The sequence below is a fragment of the Thalassophryne amazonica genome, chromosome 5, assembly GCF_902500255.1.
Source record: "Thalassophryne amazonica chromosome 5, fThaAma1.1, whole genome shotgun sequence".
NCBI classification, from domain to species: domain Eukaryota; kingdom Metazoa; phylum Chordata; class Actinopteri; order Batrachoidiformes; family Batrachoididae; genus Thalassophryne; species Thalassophryne amazonica.
This window is the reverse complement of record NC_047107.1, coordinates 38,729,507-38,756,385: the sequence shown is the minus strand read 5'-3', so window position 1 is coordinate 38,756,385 and position 26,879 is coordinate 38,729,507. Positions and strand designations below refer to the sequence as shown.

The window sequence follows — 26,879 nt, the reverse complement described above, 5'->3', positions numbered from 1 at the left end:
ATGTCATGAAAGGTTACCATACTTTATAAAATTTTGTTTTCTGAACCACGGACAGTATATCTAATTTTTTCCAAATCCATACAGGACATACAGATCAAGGCTTTAAAAGAAACTGTGGCTCAGCCATGGAGCTGTATAACCGTGGCCTTTAGCGCCATCTTCCGCCTGGATATAGGAGGCATCGGTGTGACGTCATGACGTTAACATTTTGTTGACGTGGCGTGAGCGGTAGCGATTTTCCAGCAGCTGGTAGGTTGCTAACTAGCGTCTAGGTGACGCCGAAAGGAATTCGGCAGAAATATGGATGTTCGTCAAGACAAGTGATTTATCAGCGGTCATCTTTCCAGGCAAGAACGCTTTTCATGATTTTATCAAGAAACATCACGAAGTGTGAACATTGACCTGTTCTAGGTATGATGTCAAGGCTAATTAGCGTTAGCTTAGCTCTTCCAGATGGACGCTTTTCCACTTTCTTAACTGATGCAGGCAAATACGATGTCGGTATATTTAAAATTAATACAGTAATGTTGACTTGTTAGTATTTCGACTACAGACTTTCAGAAATGCTCAAGGTTGATAACAGAGACGGCGCCGACAGCTAAGTGGTAAACATTAATGGTGTTTTTAAAGAACTGCTTATTAGTGCAGCAGATAAGAGTATTTATAGAGGAATCCTTCAAATGGTGATACAAGCACCAAATATGGCAGAAGTACACCTTAGATATTACTCTTTTGAAAAAACCGACAGGCCACTTGAATTTTCAATCGGCGGCTACGTAGGGGTCAATTGAAGAATTAACATAGGGTTCAAAATATAAAAATGCCCCAGTCATATTGAAAATTATACCACATTATTTGTCTGATTGGAAAGATTACCAAAAGGTATAGTTTGGACTATCTATGACTGAATTATTTCTATAGAGTTATGAAGTAAAAACAAGAATGGTGACAAAGTTCAATTTCAGTTTGTACAGGGGTCAAAAGTTAGTTGCTCCAATTTTGTTCAAAGATGATGGAAATTATTGGTTGAGTTAATAGGGTTTCAAAAAGGAATAATTTGCACCATGTATCATGCTTAGTTATCACGTTACGGGGTAACATGTGTCACATGTCATAGAATTCAATGGACGTCAACATTATTTGACCTTTACTTTAGTGACCAAGCATTCAACACAGTCAAAACTATTCCATGTACTAATCCAAGTAGATAAATTAACAATTTGCACGCTTTTTACTGACATTGGAGCAACTTTAACTTTTGACCACTGTACAAACTGACCTTTGTCACCATTCTTAAGGTTTTTACCCAATAACTTCATAACATTCAGTCATAGATAGTCCAAACTATACCTTTTTTGAATCTTTATGATCAGCCAAATAATGTGGTATAGTTTTCAATTGATTGGAGCATTTTTATATTTTAACCCCTGTGTAATTCTTCAATTGACCCCTACGTAGCCGCCTATTGAAAAGTAAAGTGGCCTGTTGTTTTTTTTTGGTTTTTTTTTTTTTTTTTCTTCTTCTTCAAAAGAGCAATGTCTAAGGAGAATTTGTGCTGGATTTGGTGCTTGTATCACCATGTGAAGTATTGTTTCAGTTATTTGCTGCACTATATTAAGGAAAAAGTCAAAACTCGCTTTAAAACTGTGCTTTCCATGTGACACACTGTCACAGAGGTTAGCTTTAGTTCATTTTTATTGAGCTGAGAAATTTCATTTGAACCTCTTGAAATAATATTTGTTGTTTCCACGCATTTGTTGCTTATTTTGTAAATAACATTCAGTTCAAGTCTCACAAAGGTTTTGTATTGCAGTAGAGCTTAGATTCGAGGCGCCTGACAGTTGGAAGGTAGAATGTATCTTTTTTGTGATCTCTCAAAAACATGCCAGGGGCAGATCCAGGGGAGTGCCCGCCCCCACCCCCGTTTTTCTTGGACCAAAAAGTTTAAAATCTCTGCCGAATGCTGTTTCTGAGCCCTCTATTCAGCAACAAGTGAATCGCTTAGATACTCTTATACCAGACCATGATTCAGCAAGTTGCAGCAAAGGTGTTACTTGTCATCATAACATCATTGTATCACATTCAAGATTGTACAGTACAAATTCAAATTAATAAAAAAAGCCAGTGGCTATTTGAACATAGCCGTATTCGTATAGTGAAATTTTATTAATATGTAGGTACACGCGTATGACCTAAATATGGCGTCTACTGCTGTAGATTTATCAGCTCCTTCTGGCTTGTGAGACTTTCCAGGCAGTAGTGCTGAGTTCACGCTTTGAGGAATGTGATTATTTTCTGACAATCAAGAATCTCCCTATTTGATGACGTAGATGAAATTCCCCCGTGCAACCTCATTCTCAAATTCGGAAATTAGGAAATTCCGTAGAAAATTGAATTGAAAAATTGCGTCAAACATTCGCTTGTAAAGGTAAGATCAGTTTTCAAATAATATGGAACATTTAATTCATGTGATTATGTACTTTTCTGTGAAGTTTGGTGGTGCTCGAAGCCTTCTCATGCATATTGTTAAGATTCGCAACACAGATGTCAAGATGGCAGACATGGCGAAATAGCCGGGGTTTTTTTTAGCTACGAAACTACTATCAGAAAACAGTGTTTATATGGAAGATTGTTGCAAATCACATATTTAAATGAGATTATAATTAGCTTTGACAGAGTACTGTCATTTTGAAATGTAAACAGTGAGACACTGGTCACAGCTTTCTGGTGTTTATCCTTTAAGCACACAGACGAAAATTACCAAGATCTTCCAACCTTCAAATGCTCATACCTTTCTTCATATGTGACATAGAACAAATATAAGATAAGAAAAGCCTTTATTCATCTTTCAATTTGCCCTATTGATGTTTCAAATCCCGCAAAACCTCGGAGAGGTCGCCGCGCTGCGCGATCTCAGTAACATTGCTAACTACATTGAGACGCTCTGATCATGCTGCACTTTAACCGCTGCACACAGACAACACCATTAACATCGCAACATAAAACTATTTTTATATTGTGCCTAAAACTCTCGTGAATATATTCTCTGGGTTTATAGACGTTGTTATTGCATGTTTTATATAAACATGCGAGAATCACAGGCTGTCTCTCCGTTATTTTCAATGGGAACTGCTGTGAGCTACAATCGCTTCCTGATCATGTCGTTCTGGGGGAAAGTGAAGTTCGTTCTTTAACGTCTTGATTATTGTTCTTTACAACACTGTTTGTCCTCTTTGTTCCAGACTAATATATATATATAATATGTGTGAAATTCGGTTTGCATTTATTAAATTCCACGCAGATTAAACGTAACAGACACAGATAGTTTTGATAGTTTTTTTTTTTTTTTTTTTTTTTTTTTTCGGCACACAAAATATTCAAATAGAAAAAAATGAACAATTCCACAAACAAACACAGACAAAACTAGTGAGTCCGAAAGGGTGTGGGCTGAAGCAAAGCTTATTAGCGCCCACCCCTGCTAGTACAAGTCCAACAATTCTAATCAGTCATATTTACATAAATACAAATTCACTACTACATGTCGACACACAGACATACACATCAATATACTATTCACTTATAATTATATTTATATAGTACCAGATCACAAGAAAGTCACTGTACGCCAGTAAGGACTAACCTTACCAACCCCCAGAGCAAGCACTAGGCAACTGTGGTGAGGAAAAACTCCCTATAAGGAAGAAACCTCAAGCAGACCAGGCTCTTGGGGGTGACCCTCTGCTTGGGCTGTGCCATATATACCTATATACATACGTATATACTTTACAAACATAAATATATACATATATATATACATATACATCTACCCATATCTGTATATCTATATACGCATATACATACCCACACATTCAAATATACAATAAGTCCCACTTATAAATTGAACATTCCATATAAATCAAATTATATTTGCTTCTTTATGATACTTAGACATAATGTTCTTTTTGAGTAGTTTCTTAAATCTTACTAAGGTACTACTCATTCTAACCTCTGAACATTTGTTCCATTTCCTCACCCCAACCACAGACACACAAAAACCCTTTACATTTGTTCTTACTGGTGGTTTCATAAAAATTGCACAACCTCTTAAACTATATCTGGATTCCCTCAATCGGAACAGACTCGACATGACTCGGTAAGGCTTGGTTTTTCGCTCGAAATAAAGTTTGAATTGTAATGTAATCGACCAAATCTATGAATTTTAATAAATTTAAAGACACAAATAGAGAATGAGTTGGTTCACGATATTGTTTATTGCAGATGATTCGTATGGCTCATTTTTGCAAAAGGAATATTGGATTGGTATTTGATTTGTAAGTGTTTCCCCATGACTCAACACAATATGTCATATATGGTACCATCAGAGAATGATATAAAGTAAGTAACCCTTCTTGCAGCAGTAGGTCTTTGGCTTTATACAAAATGGCTATAGTTTTTGACAATTTTGATTTCACATAATTTATATGTGGTTTCCAGCTAAGTTTATTATCAATTATAACACCTAAAAATTTATTATCTGTTACTAACTCAATTTCCTTATTGTTTATAGTTAAAGTTTTACATTTGGATGCCTGTTTATTTCCAAATATAATACATTTAGTTTTCCCAAGGTTGAGTGACAGCTTATTAGCGTCAAACCAAACCTTAAATTTTTCCAGTTCTTTCTCCACTATGTCCAGAAGCTGTTCAAGATTTTCACCGCTGCAGAACACAGTTCTATCATTCTCAAAAAGGACACATCTCAGTGAACTCGACACCCAACTTATATCATTTATATAGATTATAAACAACAAAGGACCCAGCACTGAGCCCTGCGGCACCCCACATGTGACATCCCTGAGTTCAGAATTTATATTATTGAATTGAACATACTGAAATCTGCCTTGTAAATAACTAGCTATCCATTCATATGCCAGACCTCTGATTCCATATTTCTGCAGTTTAATTAATAGTATTCCATGGTTAATTGTGTCAAACACTTTCTGTAAATCAAAAAAAAAAACACCTATTGTGTATTGTTTATTGTCAATTGCAGTTGCTATACTTTCCACAAAGTCCATCAAAGCATGTGATGTAGTTTGAGACCTTCTGAATCCATATTGTTCTTCACAAATGATGTTATGCTTCAGTAAATAATCATTTAATCTTTTAGCAAATATTTTTTCCAAAATTTTGGAAAATTGTGGCAGGAGTGATATAGGTCTATAATTAGAAAATGTTTGTTTGTCACCAGTTTTAAACAGAGGAATTACTTTGGCTATTTTCATTTGAGAAGGAAATTTACGAATGAATTGAATCAATTTATGAATTGTTTATATAGTACGTTTTTCTTTTTACATGCCCTCTGAAGCCCCTTAGTTATCCATGGTTTGTTGCTATATTGATTTCTATATATTTTGTCAACAAATGGACAGTGTTTATTATACAAACTGGAAGAAATGGAAATGAAAGCATCATATGACCTGTCAACATCATCAACAAAAACATCTGACCAATTCTGACTTGATAAATCCTCCCTTAAATTATCAATTGTTTCAGGTGTTACTTTTCTACTCATGAATTTGATATTGCTTCGATACATACAACAACCCTCCAATGCAAAGACTGAGAAAACTGGCAGGTGATCACTGATATCACTGACCAGTAGTCCCCCACTAAGATTACCGGATATAACGTTAGTTCAAATATTGTCAATGAGAGTTGTTCTATCCATAGTTATTCTGCTAGGATGAATGATGGTTGGAAACAGTCCTAAACTGTTTCCAGTTTATAACAAATAAACTATATAAATATTTGTTATATTTATAACAAATAAATATAACAGTTATAACAAACTATGATTTGTTATAATTGTTTTAGCAAGTTTTCAGGGTATCATGCAGCAGTCTCTTATTAACGTGACGAAAAGCATAAAAAAAATTACATTTTTGTAGTATAATATTAATTTACAACTGTCATCGTGTTAATGCTCTATGTTGTTGAATGCAGCGACTGTCTGGCACGCAAGGGATTATGGGATACGTCAATAGGGCGAATGGGGAAATTTCAGTGTCACATCGCAGCATAGAACAGTAGGAGTAGACAGAAGGGCATGCAATAAAACGAACAAGCATCTCTTAAAAACAAGAACTAAAAAAGCACTGAGTGCCGGGTAAAGCTAAGGCTACCATTGTTCAGTTCATTGCTGCACTGCCAGGATGATATACACTGTCAGGATGTGAGAGTGATCAGATAAAATGACTTCAGCGTGAAATGATAAGTTGCTCTGATATTTACAATATGGACAGGTTAAAATATACTATATATATGTAATATGTAGTGTAATATATGTAAAGTGACTTGAGTGCACCATAAGTTAAGTTATTGCACCTAATAAATACAGCAGGTAATGACATGATTTGTCCTGGTTGCTATGGTTACCACAGTACTAGCATTGATCATTGTACAGTCTGACAGCAGCCGAGAGAAACGATCTGCGGAATCTCTCCCTCACACAGCGAGGGTGGATGAGTCTGTCACTGAAACTGCTCTCCAGGGCAGACAGAACGTCCTACAGGGGGTGACACTCGTGGTCCAGCATAGATGTAAGTTTAGCCAGGACCCTCCTGTCCCCCACCTCCTGCACAGAGTCCAGAGACTCTATTGGCTTTGCTCAAAAAGTAAATGAGTCCACCCACCACTTTAATCATATCTTAGATCTTGTTCTGACTTATGGTATGGAAATAGAAGACTTAACAGTATTCCCTGAAAACTCCCTTCTATCTGATCATTTCTTAATAACATTTACATTTACTCTGATGGACTACCCAGCAGTGGGGAATAAGTTTCATTACACTAGAAGTCTTTCAGAAAGCGCTGTAACTAGGTTTAAGGATATGATTCCTTCTTTATGTTCTCTAACGCCATATACCAACACAGTGCAGAGTAGCTACCTAAACTCTGTAAGGGAGATAGAGTATCTCATCAATAGTTTTACATCCTCATTGAAGACAACTTTGGATGCTGTAGCTCCTCTGAAAAAGAGAGCTTTAAATCAGAAGTGTCTGACTCCGTGGTATAACTCACAAACTCGTAGCTTAAAGCAGATAACCCGTAAGTTGGAGAGGAAATGGCGTCTCACTAATTTAGAAGATCTTCACTTAGCCTGGAAAAAGAGTCTGTTGCTCTATAAAAAAGCCCTCCGTAAAGCTAGGACATCTTTCTACTCATCACTAATTGAAGAAAATAAGAACAACCCCAGGTTTCTTTTCAGCACTGTAGCCAGGCTGACAAAGAGTCAGAGCTCTATTGAGCTGAGTATTCCATTAACTTTAACTAGTAATGACTTCATGACTTTCTTTGCTAACAAAATTTTAACTATTAGAGAAAAAATTACTCATAACCATCCCAAAGACGTATCGTTATCTTTGCCTGCTTTCAGTGATGCCGGTATTTGGTTAGACTCTTTCTCTCCGATTGTTCTGTCTGAGTTATTCTCATTAGTTACTTCATCCAAACCATCAACATGTTTATTAGACCCCATTCCTACCAGGCTGCTCAAGGAAGCCCTACCATTATTTAATGCTTCGATCTTAAATATGATCAATCTATCTTTGTTAGTTGGCTATGTACCACAGGCTTTTAAGGTGGCAGTAATTAAACCATTACTTAAAAAGCCATCACTTGACCCAGCTATCTTAGCTAATTATAGGCCAATCTCCAACCTTCCTTTTCTCTCAAAAATTCTTGAAAGGGTAGTTGTAAAACAGCTAACTGATCATCTGCAGAGGAATGGTCTATTTGAAGAGTTTCAGTCAGGTTTTAGAATTCATCATAGTACAGAAACAGCATTAGTGAAGGTTACAAATGATCTTCTTATGGCCTCGGACAGTGGACTCATCTCTGTGCTTGTTCTGTTAGACCTCAGTGCTGCTTTTGATACTGTTGACCATAAAATTTTATTACAGAGATTAGAGCATGCCATAGGTATTAAAGGCACTGCGCTGCGGTGGTTTGAATCATATTTGTCTAATAGATTACAATTTGTTCATGTAAATGGGGAATCTTCTTCACAGACTAAAGTTAATTATGGAGTTCCACAAGGTTCTGTGCTAGGACCAATTTTATTCACTTTATACATGCTTCCCTTAGGCAGTATTATTAGACGGTATTGCTTAAATTTTCATTGTTACGCAGATGATACCCAGCTTTATCTATCCATGAAGCCAGAGGACACACACCAATTAGCTAAACTGCAGGATTGTCTTACAGACATAAAGACATGGATGACCTCTAATTTCCTGCTTTTAAACTCAGATAAAACTGAAGTTATTGTACTTGGCCCCACAAATCTTAGAAACATGGTGTCTAACCAGATCCTTACTCTGGATGGCATTACCCTGACCTCTAGTAATACTGTGAGAAATCTTGGAGTCATTTTTGATCAGGATATGTCATTCAAAGCGCATATTAAACAAATATGTAGGACTGCTTTTTTGCATTTACGCAATATCTCTAAAATCAGAAAGGTCTTGTCTCAGAGTGATGCTGAAAAACTAATTCATGCATTTATTTCCTCTAGGCTGGACTATTGTAATTCATTATTATCAGGTTGTCCTAAAAGTTCCCTAAAAAGCCTTCAGTTAATTCAAAATGCTGCAGCTAGAGTACTGACGGGGACTAGAAGGAGAGAGCATATCTCACCCATATTGGCCTCTCTTCATTGGCTTCCTGTTAATTCTAGAATAGAATTTAAAATTCTTCTTCTTACTTATAAGGTTTTGAATAATCAGGTCCCATCTTATCTTAGGGACCTCGTAGTACCATATCACCCCAATAGAGCGCTTCGCTCTCAGACTGCAGGCTTACTTGTAGTTCCTAGGGTTTGTAAGAGTAGAATGGGAGGCAGAGCCTTCAGCTTTCAGGCTCCTCTCCTGTGGAACCAGCTCCCAATTCAGATCAGGGAGACAGACACCCTCTCTACTTTTAAGATTAGGCTTAAAACTTTCCTTTTTGCTAAAGCTTATAGTTAGGGCTGGATCAGGTGACCCTGAACCATCCCTTAGTTATGCTGCTATAGACGTAGACTGCTGGGGGGTTCCCATGATGCACTGTTTCTTTCTCTTTTTGCTCTGTATGCACCACTCTGCATTTAATCATTAGTGATCGATCTCTGCTCCCCTCCACAGCATGTCTTTTTCCTGGTTCTCTCCCTCAGCCCCAACCAGTCCCAGCAGAAGACTGCCCCTCCCTGAGCCTGGTTCTGCTGGAGGTTTCTTCCTGTTAAAAGGGAGTTTTTCCTTCCCACTGTAGCCAAGTGCTTGCTCACAGGGGGTCGTTTTGACCGTTGGGGTTTTACATAATTATTGTATGGCCTTGCCTTACAATATAAAGCGCCTTGGGGCAACTGTTTGTTGTGATTTGGCGCTATATAAAAAAATTGATTGATTGAATTGATTGATTGTACTCCACGTCATCGTCGTCCATAATAAGTCCAATGAGGGCAGAGTCATCGGAGAACTTCTGCAGGACACAGCTGTCTGTGTTGTGTCTGAAGTCTGCAGTGTAAAGAGTGAAGAGGAAGAGGGCGAGGACCGTCCCCTGGGGGGCCCCCCACACTGCAGGTCAGGAGGTCAGACACGCAGTTCTTGGTCCTCAAAAACTGGGGCCGGTTTGTGAGGTAGTCCAGGACCCACTCACCCAGATCCTCATCCACTCCTGCAATCACCAGCTTGTCTCTCAGGAGCCGCGGCTGGATGGTGTTGAAAGCGCTGGAGAAGTCAAAGAAAAGAATCCTCACAGCGCTGCCGGGCCTCTCCAGGTGGGACAGTGAGAGGTGCAGCAGGGAGATGATGATGTGCTCCACTCCGATGCCAGGCCGGTAAGCAAACTGCTGTGGGTCCATAGCAGAGCGCACCATGGAGCGGAGGTGACACAGGACGAGACGATCTAGGGTCTTCATCAGGTGGGATGTGAGTGCCACTAGCCTGAAGCTGTTGAGGTCCTTGGCGTACGGTGTTTTGGGCACTGGGACCACACATGACATTTTCCAGAGGTGTGGCACCGTCCTCAGCTTCAGGCTGAGGTTGAAGACCCACTTCATGACCCCACACAGCTCATCTGCACAGGATTTGAGGAGCCTCGGGCTAATCTTGTCTGGACCTGCTGCCTTTTTGTTCTTTATCCTCTTCAGCTGACTCCTGACCTGATCTGCTATGAAAAGTGGAGAGCAGGTAGGGGGGAAGGTAGTGGTGAAGGAGGGGGAGGAGGTCTGGCTGGTGCCAGAATGTGTATTGGGAATGAAGCAGTCTGTGGTGGCGGTGTGAGTGGAGGTGTAAGGAGGGGGAGGGGGGATGCTGGGCAGAGGCACAGAAGACAGAGATGGAGCAGGAGGAGGAGGAGGGGTTGTGTCGAACCTCAGGAAGTGCTTGTTGAGGTCGTTTGCCCGTTGATGGTCACCTTCCGCCTGTTTGGGAGGGGGTTTGAACCCTGAGATGGTTTTCAAGCTGCTCCACACCCCCGGATGTTCTGGTGTTGGAGCTGCTCCTCCAACTTCCTCTTGTAGGCGGTCTGAGCTTTGCAGGTTTCCTTCCTCAGTTCTCTCTGAACATTCTTCAGGGCCTCTCGGTTCCCTGACTTAAAGGCTGTCTTCTTCACCTTCAGCAGAGTCTTTATGTCCGGGTTAATCCATGGTTTGTTGTTCGAAAAACATCGCACTGTCCGGGTAGGTATGGTGTTTTCAAAGCAAAAGTTGATGTAGTCCGTGATGCATTCTGTCATGGCGTTTATGTCCTCCTTGTGAGGGTCACAGAGGTTCACATATTTAAACACCATTTTGAAAGTCTCCTATAGGTGCTTTCCAACTACACCATTTCTGGTACAATTCCTTTAACTTTAATTTTTTTTAATCACGTACCTATAGTATGTACTAGCATTTCTCTCACTGGTCAGTATAGGTCACGTGATCATAAGGCTACATATTTGGACATGTATTTGCTGTTGATATGTAGATTCTTAAGCACAACTACTAATCATAACCCCTAACCTTAACCATAACAATACTGCGCTATGAACAAATAGAATTTGGGATTATTAATACAGCTATGTATTAATAACATCTTCCAAAAAAGATTATAAAACTTATTTTCTCTAGGGTGTATTTTGTGGTAAAATATGCACCAAAATGCAAGAAATGACACCTCAGTTTTTTTTTGTTGTTGTTTTTTTACTTCTGGGAGCAGTCCACCCCCCCCCCAGTATGCCTTACTCCTTTGCATTTTAATGTTTCTGTCCCAACCAAACAAATCTCTACATCAGACAGCGTAGCGACAGAATCCGACCTGAACCAGATAAGCATTTTAATGTTCCTGTCCAAACCAGATGCTGTTAATGTGTCTGTCATTTACATCCTAAACAAATCCCCACGTCAGCCAGAGTACTGACTGAATCCAACCAAACCAGATAGGCATTTTCTGTCCAAACCAGAGGCTGAACCCTTCTTCTGTGGTGTTTACCGGCACCTGGCATCCTTATTGTTGCATTGCTGTCACCTTCTGCATCAGTCTGTTAGCTAAAGCAGTACTAAATCCTCATTACATCCTTTCATTACAGTAAAGTTTCCACATACCTCAACATACCAAAAATATAAAATGGAAATTCATGAAATTAGGTCTCTGTAGTGGCCTCGAAATACCTTTTAAAATGCTCAAAACCTGTGAGCCCCCACCAGGGCCACTGCCCCTGGACCCTGCTGGGGGTCTACGGTGCCCCCCAGACCCCTGCCCATTTTCTGTTTTTTTTTTGTTTTTTGTTTTTTGTTTTTTCTTTGCCCATTCTCATCACTGTGTTTGAAATGCAGGTATGAATGAATGAATCTGCCAGACTTAAGATTTTTTTTTTAAGGATCAGGCGGGCTGTGATTCAAGCTCGAATTTCAATGAAACATGGCTCAGAAATGGAACCTACCAAGAAACGAATTTTCCCAAAAAAATTTCGACCAAAAACCAAACGGTGACTGACCTTGCTAGGGGTCATCAAAGTTCAAGGCAAAAATACGCAAAACCTGATATTTCATTAAATTCCCATCTTTCAAGTGGTGTAACATTCAGCCCCATGAAGTCCCCAAGCCAGTTTAACTGTCAAATGGCTTCGGGAGGCAAACTCTTTCATCTATACATATTAGGTTGGGGGATCAATGGCGCTGAATATAAGGGGCGCTCAAAGTCTGGTCATTTTGTGAAATTGGCTGTGTGTAAAGGCCCATAACCCTCTGCACCATCAAGACCCCAACCAGATTTCAGTGTTATCAACAAATATAGGCCCTACTCTGTCAAATGCAACTGAAAAAACATTGGGTTCTTGATGCCGCTGCCCACCAGGGGGTGCCAAAGTACTCGACTTGCCCAATTTTAATGGATTGTATTCACCTTATTCAGGAAGTCAGGGTGGGCGGCGCCATTTTTCAAGCAACTTCCGGTTTGTCACTGCGTCATTGATTATCTCCATGGGAACAGGGTACACTGGAAGTGGCCGAACATGAGCAGCATTAATTATTCGGTTTGTAGGTGCCACAACAACTGGAAGAAGAGGAAACTATCATTTTCAGAATGATGTTTTGAACATGGAAAGCAGAGATCTGAGTGCTGTGGACCAGCATTTAACTTGTTCCCTCCTCCATTGAAATACGAGGCTCTCCGGTGCTTGCTAAAGGCGCTGAATTTGAAAAATTCACCCAGACGTCCCTGTCTGTTCTTTTCATTTTATGGAATAAAAAACCCCACACCACAGATCTTTACCCAGAGAAATTATTGGACTATAACGCTCCGTTAAAAAAGCCATGGGGGATGCTAGTGAGACAAACGGGTAAGCTGTGTTTGTAGCATTAGCTGCTATCTTATTTACTCATTTTCTGGCGTTTGATGCAACCAAACACTGCATGAAATAACACCATACGTATATTAACGTTATGTAATCTTGGCATTACGGTGATACTACTTATCAGGTAGTATTTTAACCTGATTGTGCTTTTATACGAGCTTCAGCGGCGCTGTGCGGCACGGAGCTCATAGTTCCTCATAGTGAAACTGTCCACGCTGAGTGACAACACAAAGTAATTAAAAATAATCGAGGGCCACTTTTTCATGTCATCTTTCCACTCTGTTATGACTCGTGGGTGAGCCAGTGTCGATCCCTTTGAGCTTTTCAAAAAGGTTTTTGTTTCTATCCATGTAATATCTTCAGTTTTTCTGTATTGAAAACACCGCTCACCGGAAGTCCTAATCCAAAACGGAAATGCCTCTGCTGTAAAAGTGGGCGGGGCTGAATAATGTGTATAAAAGACACCTGTCCACAGCCTCAAACAGTCAGACTCCAAACTCAACCATGGCCAAGACCAAAGAGCTGTCGAAGGACACCAGAAAGAAAATTGTAGATGTGCACCAGGTTGGGAAGAGTGAATCTACAATACTCAAGCAGGTTGGTGTGAATAAATCAACTGTGGGAGCAATTTTAAGAAAATGACATACAAGACCATTTCTCTACATTGATTACAGACCCTGCAGCGGGTCCGTGATCAACTTTCCTGCAGCGCGGCTTTGCTCTGAACCTTGAACCAATCGAAGCAGTGGTTCGCAGATGCTTCGATATGTTGCTTCATTTATACTTTCTTTCTTTCGCTTAATTTTCCCCCGCTAAAACCCTAAAGAGCATACCTCTGAGAGTATTATTTACCTTTTCTATGTTAAACTGACCTGTTATGGTCTTCTGAAACAGTTGATAGATGTATTTTATAACTTAAAAACGGGAGCGATGCTAACGCGTTAGAATTGTCTATGGCATTTTCAATGTTAAAAGTTAGCATTACGTATTTGCAGCTGTTATCACGTTCTGGTGCATTTGTTTTCAAATTGTAATATTTCTTAAATTTTTTGTTTATATACACTCAACAAAAATATAAACGCAACACTTTTGGTTTTGCTCCCATTTCATGAGATGAACTCAAAGATCTAAAACTTTTTCCACATACACAATATCACCATTTCCCTCAAATATTGCACTAGAATAAACTGCCAACTTTTGTTTTATTACACTGACTTTGTTCTACCAGCAAGCTTTTTTTTTCCATGTTTCATGTTGCTCAGGTTACAGCCTACAGAACGTTGAGAATGTAAAATACAGCCCTCATTCTATGGGGTTAAAATTGTCTCATTAATATTTGTAAATGCACACAGGGTGATCTACAAATAATCATTGATTTGCAAATGTGTTCAGATATCCACAAATGCAAATGTCATATTTGTAACTTGTAAATTGGTCTTTGCAAATAATGTTGTATTTGCAAATACAACCCCTGGCAAAAATTATGGAATCACCGGCCTCGGAGGATGTTCATTCAGTTGTTTAATTTTGTAGAAAAAAAGCAGATCACAGACATGACACAACTAAAGTCATTTCAAATGACTTTAGGTTTTTTTGACGGATCAGGGAGACAGACACCCTCTCTACTTTTAAGATTAGGCTTAAAACCTTCCTTTTTGCTAAAGCTTATAGTTAGGGCTGGATCAGGTGATCCTGAACCATCCCTTAGTTATGCTGCTATAGACATAGACATGTCTCAAAAATCGAAAATGCACAACAAAACAAATGAGGAACGAATGGGAGGAAACTGGAGTCAACGTCTGTGACCGAACTGTAAGAAACCGCCTAAAGGAAATGGGATTTACATACAGAAAAGCTAAACAAAAGCCATCATTAACACCTAAACAGAAAAAACAAGGTTACAATGGGCTAAGGAAAAGCAATCGTGGACTGTGGATGACTGGATGAAAGTCATTCCATTCAGTGATGAATCTCAAATCTGCATTGGGCAAGGTGATGATGCTGGAACTTGTGTTTGGTGCCGTTCCAATGAAATTTATAAAGATGACTGTCTGAAGAGAACATGTAAATTTCCACAGTCATTGATGATATGGGGCTGCATGTCAGGTAAAGGCACTGGGGAGATGGCTGTCGTTACATCATCACTAAATGCACAAGTTTACGTTGATATTTTGGACACTTTTCTTATCCCATCAATTGAAAGGATGTTTGGGGATGATGAAATCATTTTTCAAGATGATAATGCATCTTGCCATAGAGCAAAAACTGTGAAAACATTCCTTGCAAAAAGACACACAGGGTCAGTGTCATGGCCTGCAAATAGTCCGGATCTTAATCCAATTGAAAATCTTTGGAAGTTGAAGAAAATGGTCCATGACAAGGCTCCAACCTGCAAAGCTGATCTGGCAACAGCAATCAGAGAAAGTTGGAGCCAGATTGATGATGAGTACTGTTTGTCACTCATTAAGTCCATGCCTCAGAGACTGCAAGCTGTTATAAAAGCCAGAGGTGGTGCAACAAAATACTAGTGATGTGTTGGAGCGTTCTTTTGTTTTTCATGATTCCATAATTTTTTCCTCAGAATTGAGTGATTCCATATTTTTTTCCCTCTGCTTGGTCTAAAAAAGTAACTGTTACTGACTGCCACAATTTTTTTTTTTTCCTGATTTCTTATAGTGTTTCTTAAAGCCAGAAAGTGAATGAATGAAAGTGAAACTGAATGAACATCCTCCGAGGCCGGTGATTCCATAATTTTTGCCAGGGGTTGTATTTGCAAATACAACATTATTTGCAAAGACCAATTTACAAGTTACAAATATGACATTTGCATTTGTGGATATCTGAACACATTTGCAAATCAATGATTATTTGTAGATCACCCTGTGTGCATTTACAAATATTGAGACAATTTTAACCCCATAGAATGAGGGCTGTATTTTACATTCTCAACGTTCTGTAGGCTGTAACCTGAGCAACATGAAACATGGAAAAAAAAAGCTTGCTGGTAGAACAAAGTCAGTGTAATAAAACAAAAGTTGGCAGTTTATTCTAGTGTCTTTATTTGAATGCATGTTTTTTGTTTTCATCATTAAGTTTTAATGCAAAAATAGTCCTATACATTAGACCTATATTCTTATTTTGGGCATGATCCAAATATGTACCTGATCGGTATCGGCCTTGATCGGTATCGGCCGATCAAAATTTCAGAGTGATTCCATATTTTTTTCCCTCTGCATGGTCTAAAAAAGTAACCGTTACTGACTGCCACAATTTTTTTTTTCCTGATTTCTTATAGTGTTTCTCTTAAAGCCAGAAAGTTGCCATTTGAAATGACTTTAGTTTTGTGTCATGTCTGTGGTCTGCTTTTTTTTCTACAATATTAAACAACTGAATGAACATCCTCCGAGGCCGGTGATTCCATAATTTTTGACAGGGGTTGTATTAGATTATTTGGTCTGACACAGTTACCTGTATGTTTTCTTACCATTTAACTTGAGATGATCTTTGTTTTCCATTAAAAGAAAAATGTCCAATAGGAGCCAGCACTATAGTTTCCAGTCAGCTACCTTCACACAGCCTGCCAATGGAGGCCATACCTACCTGTTTGGAACCAATGGCTCTGAAAATGACCTGTCAGAAGAAGATGGGGAGAACTATGAACTGCGTCCACGTGGCAGAGAGAGGATGCGAAGGAGCACCTCCAGAGAGAGGACTGATGATATTATCTACTTGGCAAGAGACATCCATGAGGGTGACACCCTGAACAGTATCGCCCTGCAGTATCATTGCTCAGTAAGTGTGTGATCTTTTCTCATTGAAATTATGTTGTATATGGAACGGGATAATTTTATTTATCATACGTTATACATATTTTCAAACATGCTTTATTCAGTTTATTATATAGCGCCATATCACAATGCAAGTCGCCCCAAGGTGCTTCACTAGGGTAAGGTCTCACCTTACCAACCACCTTATTCTTTTTATATATCCATGTAAATAATGAAAACCTGAAGCTGTGAGGACTTTGGATTTTTTTTAAGATTAAGTTTTCTTTGGTATCACTATAATTGTATTTCTTAACATTTAATTAAGGGATTTATAATATATTGCCAGTATGATCAAGATTCACATTGTCTGGGAACAATTTAGAATTTCAACCCCTGCTGTGTCGAAATTCAAGCAATCTGATGCCGTAACCTACATTTGGTCACAGTGTCATAGGGGGGACTTTCCTCTAGCTTTGCGGGGATGCTGTGAAGGACATGGTGATTGCTAATCAGAGTAAAGAAAGGAAATGTGATGTCACCTGGATGCTGGCTCCAACAAGAACCAAAATGGTGAAAAACTGTCAGAAACAGCTTATTTCTGTATAAATCGAATATGTTTCTCATATCTTTTCTAAATGTTGGTAAGAAACACTTCTAAATCTAAAAATGTGTTTTTGTATCAAGATAACACCTCTGAATTGATTTACAAGACATCTTGTGGATGTTAGCATGCATGCCACGGGAATGCACATCAAGCAAGTGGGTCAGGTCATAAGCATTCTTAAAATCTCACGCATGTGCACGCGCGCTTCCTCCTTCAGTTCATCTGCATGATGGCATTGGAAGGCAGTCAGTATTTGCTACGGAACTCCCCCTAGGTAAATTTCTCTTCATTAAAATGGGCTGTAATTTTGCTGCACTACAAAAATATACTAAAAATTATAATGCTTAGGTTTTGGTAGAAACTACATTTTATCCATTTTGTGAAGTTCACAATTTCAGAGACTGTCTGCAATACATGTGAAAAGATTGATGCAGAAATTCTAAACCTGTAAATCTCAAGTGAAGCCAAATCTCTGCTTTGCCACAGTAATTGTCTGCCAGATCATCTTCAGGCACCTTAATGTTTGAGATAAATAGCAGAAAAATCATCTTGTACAGATTTTGTTCACGTATTTGCATGGAATTAATATAACTATCATTTCTATGTTTTACAGAAGGTGAAAGTCACAAATCTTTACTGAAACGAGAGCACACAGTCTGCAAAAAATAACTGAAATGGTGCATTCGGGCACTAAGAAACCTTGGTAATAACTACATTACCCCACCTCTCCATGTGAAACTAATCCCATTGGAATTGGTAACACTCCAAAAAATGTCTTAGTTCTGAAAACGGCAAACAAGGTATGTTCAGACTACAGGTATGTTGTCATTTTGTCAATATAAAAACAGACTAATCATTGTAGCAGAATCATTTTCAAATTTTGAGGAAAATAAATGCCTTCCAGAGATGGGGTCAAGTTACCATTTTAATTTTGGGAGTTATTTAAAATATCCCCCTTGCATTTTCGGCCTCTTACACAAGGTGAGTGAAAATGTAAATGTAACCTTTCCCTAAATATACGAGGTCTGTTAGAAAACTATCTGACCTTTTTATTTTTTGCAAAAAACATATGGATTTGAATCACGTGTGATTGCATCAGCCAAGTTTGAACCTTCGTGCGCATGCGTGAGTTTTTTTCACGCCTGTCGGTTGCGTCATTCGCCTGTGAGCATGCTTTGTGGGAGGAGTGGTCCAGCCTTCTCGGCGGATTTTCATTGTCAGGAAAATGGCTGAGCGACTGCCGCTTTGCTGCATCAAAATTTTTTCAGAAACTGTGAGAGACAGCCAGATGGAAACCATTCGGAAAATTTAGATGGCTTTCGGTGAAGATCTTATGGGCATCACACAGATTACGGAGCATTACAACCGGATTAAAGACGGCCCACAGCGGCTGAGGGCGCGCCGTGCTTCGAGCGGCCATCGACAGGCTGAAACGACCAGATCATTTCCATAGTGAAGGCTGTGTTGATCCTGGACGTCCTCTGACTACCAGAGAAATGGCAAGAGAGGTGGACATAGCACTTTTTCGGCACATTACACTGTTACAGGAGATTTTGTAATGAAAGACGTGCGGCGGAATTCGCGCGTCAGGACGGAGCCGCGTAATGGCGCAGAACAAAAAGCACCTCCGTGTTGGAAGTCTCACGGGACATGCCCAGCTCTTCCACCATTTGGAAGATTCAGACGGCTTTGGGTGGCTTTTCAGTCGAGTGAGTATCCGAGAAATTCTCGAAGAGCTGAGCATGTAACATGTCCTGTGAGACCAATACGGAGGTGCTTTCGTTCCGCGCCATTAGCGGCTCCGTGACGAATTCCTCCGCTCCTGTTTTCATGACAAAATCTCCTTTAACAGTGGAATGTGCCGGAAAAGTGCTGATGTCCACCTTTTCTACCATTTCTCTGGTCAGACGACGTCCCAGATTAACACAGCATTCAGTTTGGAAATGATCTGGTCATTTCAGCCTGTTGATCGCTGCTCGGAGCGCGGTGCGCCCTCCGCCATTGTGCGCTGTCTTTAAACCGGCTGTAACACTCTTTAATCTGTGTGATGCCCATAAAATCGTCCCTGAAAGCCATCTGAATTTTCCGAATGGTGTCCACCTGGCTGTCTCTCACAGTTTCTGGAAAAATTTGATGCAGCGCTGCTCTAGCCGTTCAGACATTTTCCTCACAATGAAAATCCGACGAGGGGGGAGGACCAGTGCTCACTCAAAGCCTGCTCACAGGCGAATGATGCAACCGACAGGCGTGAAAAAACTCACGCATGCGCACGAAGGTTCAAGCTTGGCTGATGCAATCACACGTGATTCAAATCCATATGGTTTTTGCAAAAAATAAAAAGGTCGGATACTTTTCTAACAGACCTCGTATGGCACATCGAAGTATAAGTTGCACCTTCTTTCTGTATCATCATTCTCTTTTCATTTGGGTTTTTTGTGCATCGTTGTGTACTTTTATTATTTTATTGTAAGTTTTTTTAATGCGTTGATTCCTGCTTTTGATTCATTCTAATTCTTAATAATCAACTTTTTTTCTTCTTCTTTCATTCTGTATACCAGAGTATAAGTATCAGGACCACCCACATAAGTAAAACAACCACTATGTGTACTCTGGAAAAGAAAACTTTTAACGTCTCTACCTTTCGGGCTTGAAATGCCGATGGTATTTCCAGAGGCATCAGGCCAGTGCAGGCTACCAAGCGTTACATTTCACTGGACTGTTGGGGCAGCAGAAAATGTGAACGTCAAAGCATGTTTTATGTGGATCGACGACAGTAATGCTGCACAGGCTGGTGCATGTCTCCCCACCCTCACAGTTCCATGTCAACAATGAGCAATAACAAAGTACCAGAAAGATGGTGTAGGAGGCCTGAGGGTGAAGTTTTCAGCCTGTTAGCATCTTATCTCTCCTGGAGAGATAATCTTTGTAACAAGAAAGCATTTACCTTGGTTTCATGTGTGCTGAAATTCATTTTTTGTTGCTTGTCATAAATGTGCAACTCTTCCATTTTCTGTTATTTGGTCATCCTTCAAACAGTTGGCTTTTTCCCCCGTGTAGCACAACAGGAACAGAGGTTGGTAATCCCAGTTTCACTACCATGTATTGGTTCTACTTGTGAACTTAAAACAGGTGTTTTCTCTGATCAGCTTGTGTCATGGATCAGCCTGTACAGCTGGTCCATGCGCTGGAGCCACCCCCTGGTGGAACATCAATCCATCCATTTTTGAAGGAAGTCTGTTAAATGCCCACCTAAATTAATTTTGTGCCACACAACACATCATAAAAAGCAAACAGTGCTTTCAATGTCTTCTGGTCTCTTTTAGTGCAGCAGAAAAGAGAATATTTAGAGCGGAATCCTGCAAATGGTGATAAAGCATCAAATTCGGCAGAAATAGTCCATAGACAATACTCTTGAAAAAAAACGATTGGCCACTTGAATTTTCAGTTGGCGTTCAAGTAGAGGTCAATTGAAGAATTACACAGGAGTCAAAATTAAAAGATTCTCCAGTCATATTGAAGCCTGTGCCACATTATTTGCCTGATCATAAAGATTCCAAAAAGATATGGTTTGGAAGGTCTGTAACTGAATTCATGAAGTTATGGGATAAAAACAGCAAGAATGGTGACAAAGGTCGGTGTCGGTTTGTACAGGGGTCAAAAGTTAAAGTTGCTCCAATTTTGGTAAAAAGTGATGCAAATTACTAGTTGAGTTAACACGGTTTAAAAAGGAATAGTTTGGACCATGTATCATCCTTATCATGTTACGGGGCGACATGTCACGTACCATAGAATCCAATAGACGTAGACCTTGTTTGATCTTTACTTTGGAGACCAAGCATTCATCACTGTCAACACTATTCCATTTATTAATCCTATTAGCTCAACCAATAGTTTGCATCACTTTTAACCAAAATTGGAGCAACTTTAACTTTTGCCCCCTGTACAAAATGAAACTGAGCTTTGTCACCATTCTTGCTGTTTTTATCCCGTTAACTCTATAGAATTCAGTCACAGATAGTCCAAATTATACCTTTTTGGAATCTTTATGATCAGGCAAATAATATGGAATATTTTTCAATATGATTGGAGCATCTTTTAATTTTGACCTCTGTGTAATTCTTCGATTGACCCCTACCTGACAACCGATTGAAAAGTCAAGTGGCCAATAGTTTTTTCAAAAGAGCATCTAAGGAGTATTTCTGCTGAATTTGATGCTTTTATCACCTTTTGCATTATCTGCTGCACTAATAGCACTGAAGCCAGGATTACCCAACTCTGAACATGAGGATGAGTACAGACAAATGTACTTCAGAAAGCCTCTAGGGTCAGTTACAGATTACCCATAATTATCATAATGGCTAAAACTGCTGTATGTTGGCCTGCAGCCTGTAATAATCCAAAATGTATTTGGAGCTCAACATTCCAACTGTCACGCTTTACTGGTACAAGTGCTCTGTTTTCTGTCAGACAAGTTGGTGCACTTTGCTGTTTGATTGAAGTCGGCCATTGGAAATATTTAATCTTGGTGGGATCTGGATTTCTTGAAGCTTATCAGACCTGATATGTGGAAATCGCATGGTAAAATGGCTGCAGCAAAGTTGCAAGAGTTCTATAAGAAGTTTGTGTTTAATATTCCGTCTTTAATTATTTCACGTTTTTAGTGCCATCTAATGGGCACCTCAGGTCATTGCAGCTAATGTTCCTTGTAATTTGAAAAACTTTATTATACGGAAGTGACGTTGTTCAGTAGAGGAAAATACGATGGCAGCGTGCAGTTTGTGCCATCTCTGAGACTGCAGTGTCTTCGTTTAAAGTTGCATCACCGGTATGTATTTACCTACGTGTGTGTGACAAGTTCATTTTAGGTTCCAATGTATATTTCTGCTCAATAATGAGGAAAAATGACCATCAAACTTGACATTGTAATACAGCTGTGCTAAAATATGAAATGGCTCGATTGCAACTGACATCACATTTCCCATGATCCTCCCTCATTTGCCATCTTTGATGTATACATCAAACAGTATACCTATATATATACTTCCACGTCTGCAGAGTTACTGATATGAGAAAGGTGTTAATCGTCATGATAACCAAACCGGCACAGCAAGGCTGCAGAGTTTGTCATGTTCAACTTTCCACAAATGTGAAAGTTTGGATGATTGCATTTACAGGTGTGGGTGCTGCATTCATAGTGTTCAACAGGAAGCCGATGAACTCTTGACGGGGTCAAACCTTTCAAGTTACTGGGCCAGTGTGCCAAAATGTGTACTGTACCCTTGCCTTTATATTTTGATGATGCTTTCAACCTGTTTTAGTAATTGCTCTCTGCTTTGTGGCATGTTGGTATGCATGTCAACATGCATACAAACCCCCTCCTCTTTAAAATACAAAACTGTTCACTATTAGCTGTAAATTTTAAGGCCATTTATGGTTTAGGAATGTCATGTAAGATTTGTACTGAAGAATGCTTTTTATTTAGTTTGGACCACTTTGGTTCCCTCCAAACATGCTGTGGACATGGGGACAGGACTCCAGAAAATTTAAAGCAAATAATAGAACAATGAATAACTGATAGGGAGATTAAAGTTGTTTTCTCTGCATTCCCAGGTTGCTGAACTTAAGCGTGCCAATAACCTGTTGACAGAGCAGGACTTCTTTGCCCTACGGTCTGTCAAGATCCCAGTCAGGCGCTTCAGCGTCCTTACAGAGACTCACAGCATCGGCCATCTAAAATCTGCCTCCCCCTCAGCTGCCAGGCGGCCACTCGAGGGCTCACCCGCTACCTCACTTCCAACAGAGTCCTCCACAGACTCCTCATCCTCTGCAGACAGTGTGGAAGGATTCCTTTTGGAAAAGGACAAGGACATTGAGCAGCTGGTGAAATCCACGGGCTCGTCCCGCAGCAGCCTGAACGAAGTGGTGTCCTCTTTAACACTCCAGCATCAGCCGCTTTTAGGGGACATAGAGTACAAACCAGCACAGAGGAAGGACCCTTATTATGGGGCGGACTGGGGGATGAGGTGGTGGACAGCTGTGGCCATCATGTTGATTGTTGGCATCGTCACGCCTGTGTTCTACCTGTTATACTATGAGGTTCTCATGAAAGCAGACGTCAGCCATCATGGCACCCCGATACAAGGTCCTGACAGCACGACTCATGGATATATGCATGGTGATGAATTAAACCTAGTAGGTGGGGAGAACGGCCATGCAGGCAGTAAACCTGTCCTGCATGCACAAGATATTGTTGGAGACCTGCCGGAACCTGTAGACTTTAAAGATTTAAAGGATGAAAACACGTAGCAGGGGTTGAACCGTCACTTTTGACCTTTTCCTGACCAGATCAGAGACCTAATAAACTATGTGAATGTTTCAAGTTTTAATAGATTTTATTCAATATGCATCAATGCAAACTAACTGGGACAGTCACTTTATACCTTTTTTTTAACTTGTGAAATGATAAAAGTACCAGCACAGATATGCCCTTATTTCATCTTTTAAAATAACTAAATACTACATCTAAAATCTTAACTGGCCGCTCTCAGGTTCAATGAAGAGCCCCCCCAAATTGGGTAGTTGCATTTTACACATTTTAATGCCCTGCACAGCGAGTAAACAAGCAGCTGTCAGTCAGTCACCACAAAACTATGATGCACTTCACATTATAGAATCGTTTTTACACTTTAATATGACATGTCTGTTTTTATGTAAAAGGTAACTTCAACACATCTGTCACACAAATGGAATTTTGTAATGGCAGCGACACTGCTGGGGTTTATACAGTTTTAGAAGTGGGGGGGCACTTGTGTATATAGGCGTGGGAGGGCTACATCTGTCTGATTGATGGGTTCTATTGACACATGCACGCTGCAAGTCCATTTTCAGTTTGCCGTTGTAAATGTCGATAAAGAGCTAAACTGTAAAAGTCTAAATGTAAGGATTTAGCTTTACTGTTCACAAGTCAGTACAATAAAGGGATTGAAAATGAACCCTAATGTGTTCTGAACAAGCTACACAGTATGGGTAATTTAAAAGGTAAACTCTGCAGTATACTTTTTGTTCTGTTGTTCACACACTGATCTCAAATTCAGTGTAACTTTGGGCTTCAGCTGGTCTTAACTCCGTTTGGTTCAAGTTGTATATTTTTTTTTCCTGTGTTAAATTCTGACATGTACAATGGCTGCCATTGTATTTAATATGAATTTAATTTATTTCAAGACTTTGTAGGGTTACAGCCAGTACTGTGCATCTGGAATAGGGTGGTTCAAAAAAATAAAAGTTGGAAATTCATTACTCTCACCCCTTCATTTTATGATGCTTTGGGGAAAAAAGAAAGCCTGCCAGATATTTTTGTCATACATTAATATTTAGAGGTAGCACATCATAGCTGAAGGTTGTAAATACATCAATTATCGCTGCCCGAGTGCCCGTGCAATAGGTTATCCAGTATCTAATCACATCACTTTTAAAGAGGATAGAATTTAACCACCTGAGTGTAACTAAAGTATAATTTTATATTCAATTTAAAACTATACCTGGGTTTAAATATTTCTCAAACATACTTTCAAAAATGTTATTTTAGGCTACAAGCTGAAAATTTTGCTTCAATTCACAGCTTCTTTTCTTTCAGATCTTTGGTGATGGTGAATCTAACATGAGATAAATGTAAAAAGAGACACTTGCTGACTTAACATGCTTAATCATTAACTGGGAACTTCAGTAAAACATGTCAGCTACTAGAAGTAGAACATTTGTATACCTTATTGGTTCCACCGACTGAAATAAAGGGAAACAAATTGCCCTCAAATGGGCAAATACTCAAGGTATTTTCTTCAAACACACTGATTTGAAGAAAACTGTCCATGATGCTGCTGTGACCTCTATAGACATGGCAATTCCTTTTTGGGAGAGAGCTAGAATCCCACTGAGGGCAAAGCAGCATCTGATCACAAAGTTAGAAAAGGTGTTCGGAAAATGGAAAACATTGAAAAAGACCAAGAATCGCAATACAGACAAGCAGAAGAAAGATGAAACAGTGTTTTGTGAATCTTTGGAGGACTTGTTTGACATGGCACATCAGGATGTCCTAACAATGATAAAGTTTGAAGATGACAGACAGTTCCTACTTGCTCAGCGAGAGAAAGGTAGAGGATGCATGACAGGCATAGATAAAATACAAACTGCCAAAGAACAAAGAGCAGAAAAAAGGAAAGCTGCAGAAGCAAAATACAAAGAGAAACTGGAGAAGCCTGGACCATCTAATGTCTCACTACCTGACACTGTCTCCAGCCAGAGTGAAGAGAACACAGAAAGTCCAGATGAAGAATTTGTTATGCCAGTGCCACAAAAAGCCAGTAAAATTAAAGCTGTTGTAACACCAGGACTTGCAGCAGCATTGGATAGGACCAAAACAACAAACAGAAGTGCCACCTATATTCTGACTGAAACGGCAGCAAGTCTTGGTCATGATGCAAGCAACTTAAATATCATCATGTAAAGGATGTTCTCTTATGTTACACAGCTGTATAATTGGTTCTTGTGCTGATTCATACATTTCTGAATATTAAGTACTGCAAGGCATAAAGAATATTATTGTTTGGAGCTAGATTAAAATATATGTGGAAATATATAAAGCATAGACTTATTTAAATTTATCAATAATGAAACAGTATTTCAATAAAATGAAAATGCAATGTTTGTTACAAAATCTTCGCTACCCCAGTATGTAGGTATTGTAGGAGCATGATACATGTACGAGAACTGCATCTCACAATTCATGTTTTAGTGTTAACTATTTTATGGGATATGAAAAGATTTGATTTTCCAATGTATTGCCATAATTTCTGTCCTGACATATCAATATTAAACTGACAGAAATAATTTGGAAATGACCATACTATATGACAAAGTTATTGCGAGCAAAATCTTTAAGGGCTGTGTGCTACCAGTAAAAATTATTAGAGTTTTATGAAATTGTACATGATGTGTTTTTATGTTAGGTACAACAAATTTAGAGGGTGAGACTTGAAGTTTTTTGAAAAAAAAATTTTGACCATTTTTATGGACCACCCTAATCTGGATTCACAGCACTTCACTTCCACATTTTGTTACCTTATTCTAAAATTGAGTCATTTTTTTCCCCTCAAAATTCTACTCACAACATCCCATAATGACTTTTTGAAATTTTTGCAAATTTATTAAAAAATAAACTAAGGGATGACATGTACAGACATATTCACATCCCGTGCTCAAGACCTTGTTGCTGCACCTTTGGCAGCAATTACAGCCTCAAGTCTTCTTGAACATGATGCCACAAGGTTGGCACGCCTGTCTTTGGTGGTTTTACCTATTCCTCTTTGCAGCACCTCTCAAGCACCATCAGGTTGGATGGGGAGCATCAGTGCACAGCCATTTTCAGATCTCTCCAGAGATGTTCAATCAGATTCAGGTCTGGACTCTGGCTGCGTCAAGGACATTCTGGCTGTGTGTGGTGACGCCAACTTGGCGTCTTTCTCACTAAATCTGGTACTTTCCAAACCCTCTTGACAACTCATTTTCTCAAAAGCGACTAGCGATGAATCTAGCTACTTTTCCTGGCGTCATGAGAAACTTTTCTGGTGTTTGTTTCAAAA

The 26,879-nt window shown here is 39.4% G+C and overlaps 1 protein-coding gene and 1 long non-coding RNA gene across 2 annotated transcripts; both read left to right on the top strand.

The window, feature by feature from the left end:
* The first annotated feature begins 200 nt into the window (after positions 1–200).
* lysmd3 (LysM, putative peptidoglycan-binding, domain containing 3) lies at positions 201–24,537 on the top strand. Its single transcript, XM_034170033.1, has 3 exons — positions 201–347; positions 16,395–16,665; positions 22,855–24,537. The coding sequence occupies exons 2-3, from the start codon at positions 16,399–16,401 to the stop codon at positions 23,548–23,550; spliced, it is 963 nt and encodes a 320-aa protein (XP_034025924.1). The 5' UTR covers positions 201–347; positions 16,395–16,398; the 3' UTR covers positions 23,551–24,537.
* On the top strand, positions 17,369–18,192 carry LOC117510348. The gene is made up of 2 exons (XR_004560687.1): positions 17,369–17,518; positions 17,858–18,192. It is a non-coding gene; the product is annotated as an uncharacterized LOC117510348 (long non-coding RNA).
* Positions 24,538–26,879: the final 2,342 nt, after the last annotated feature.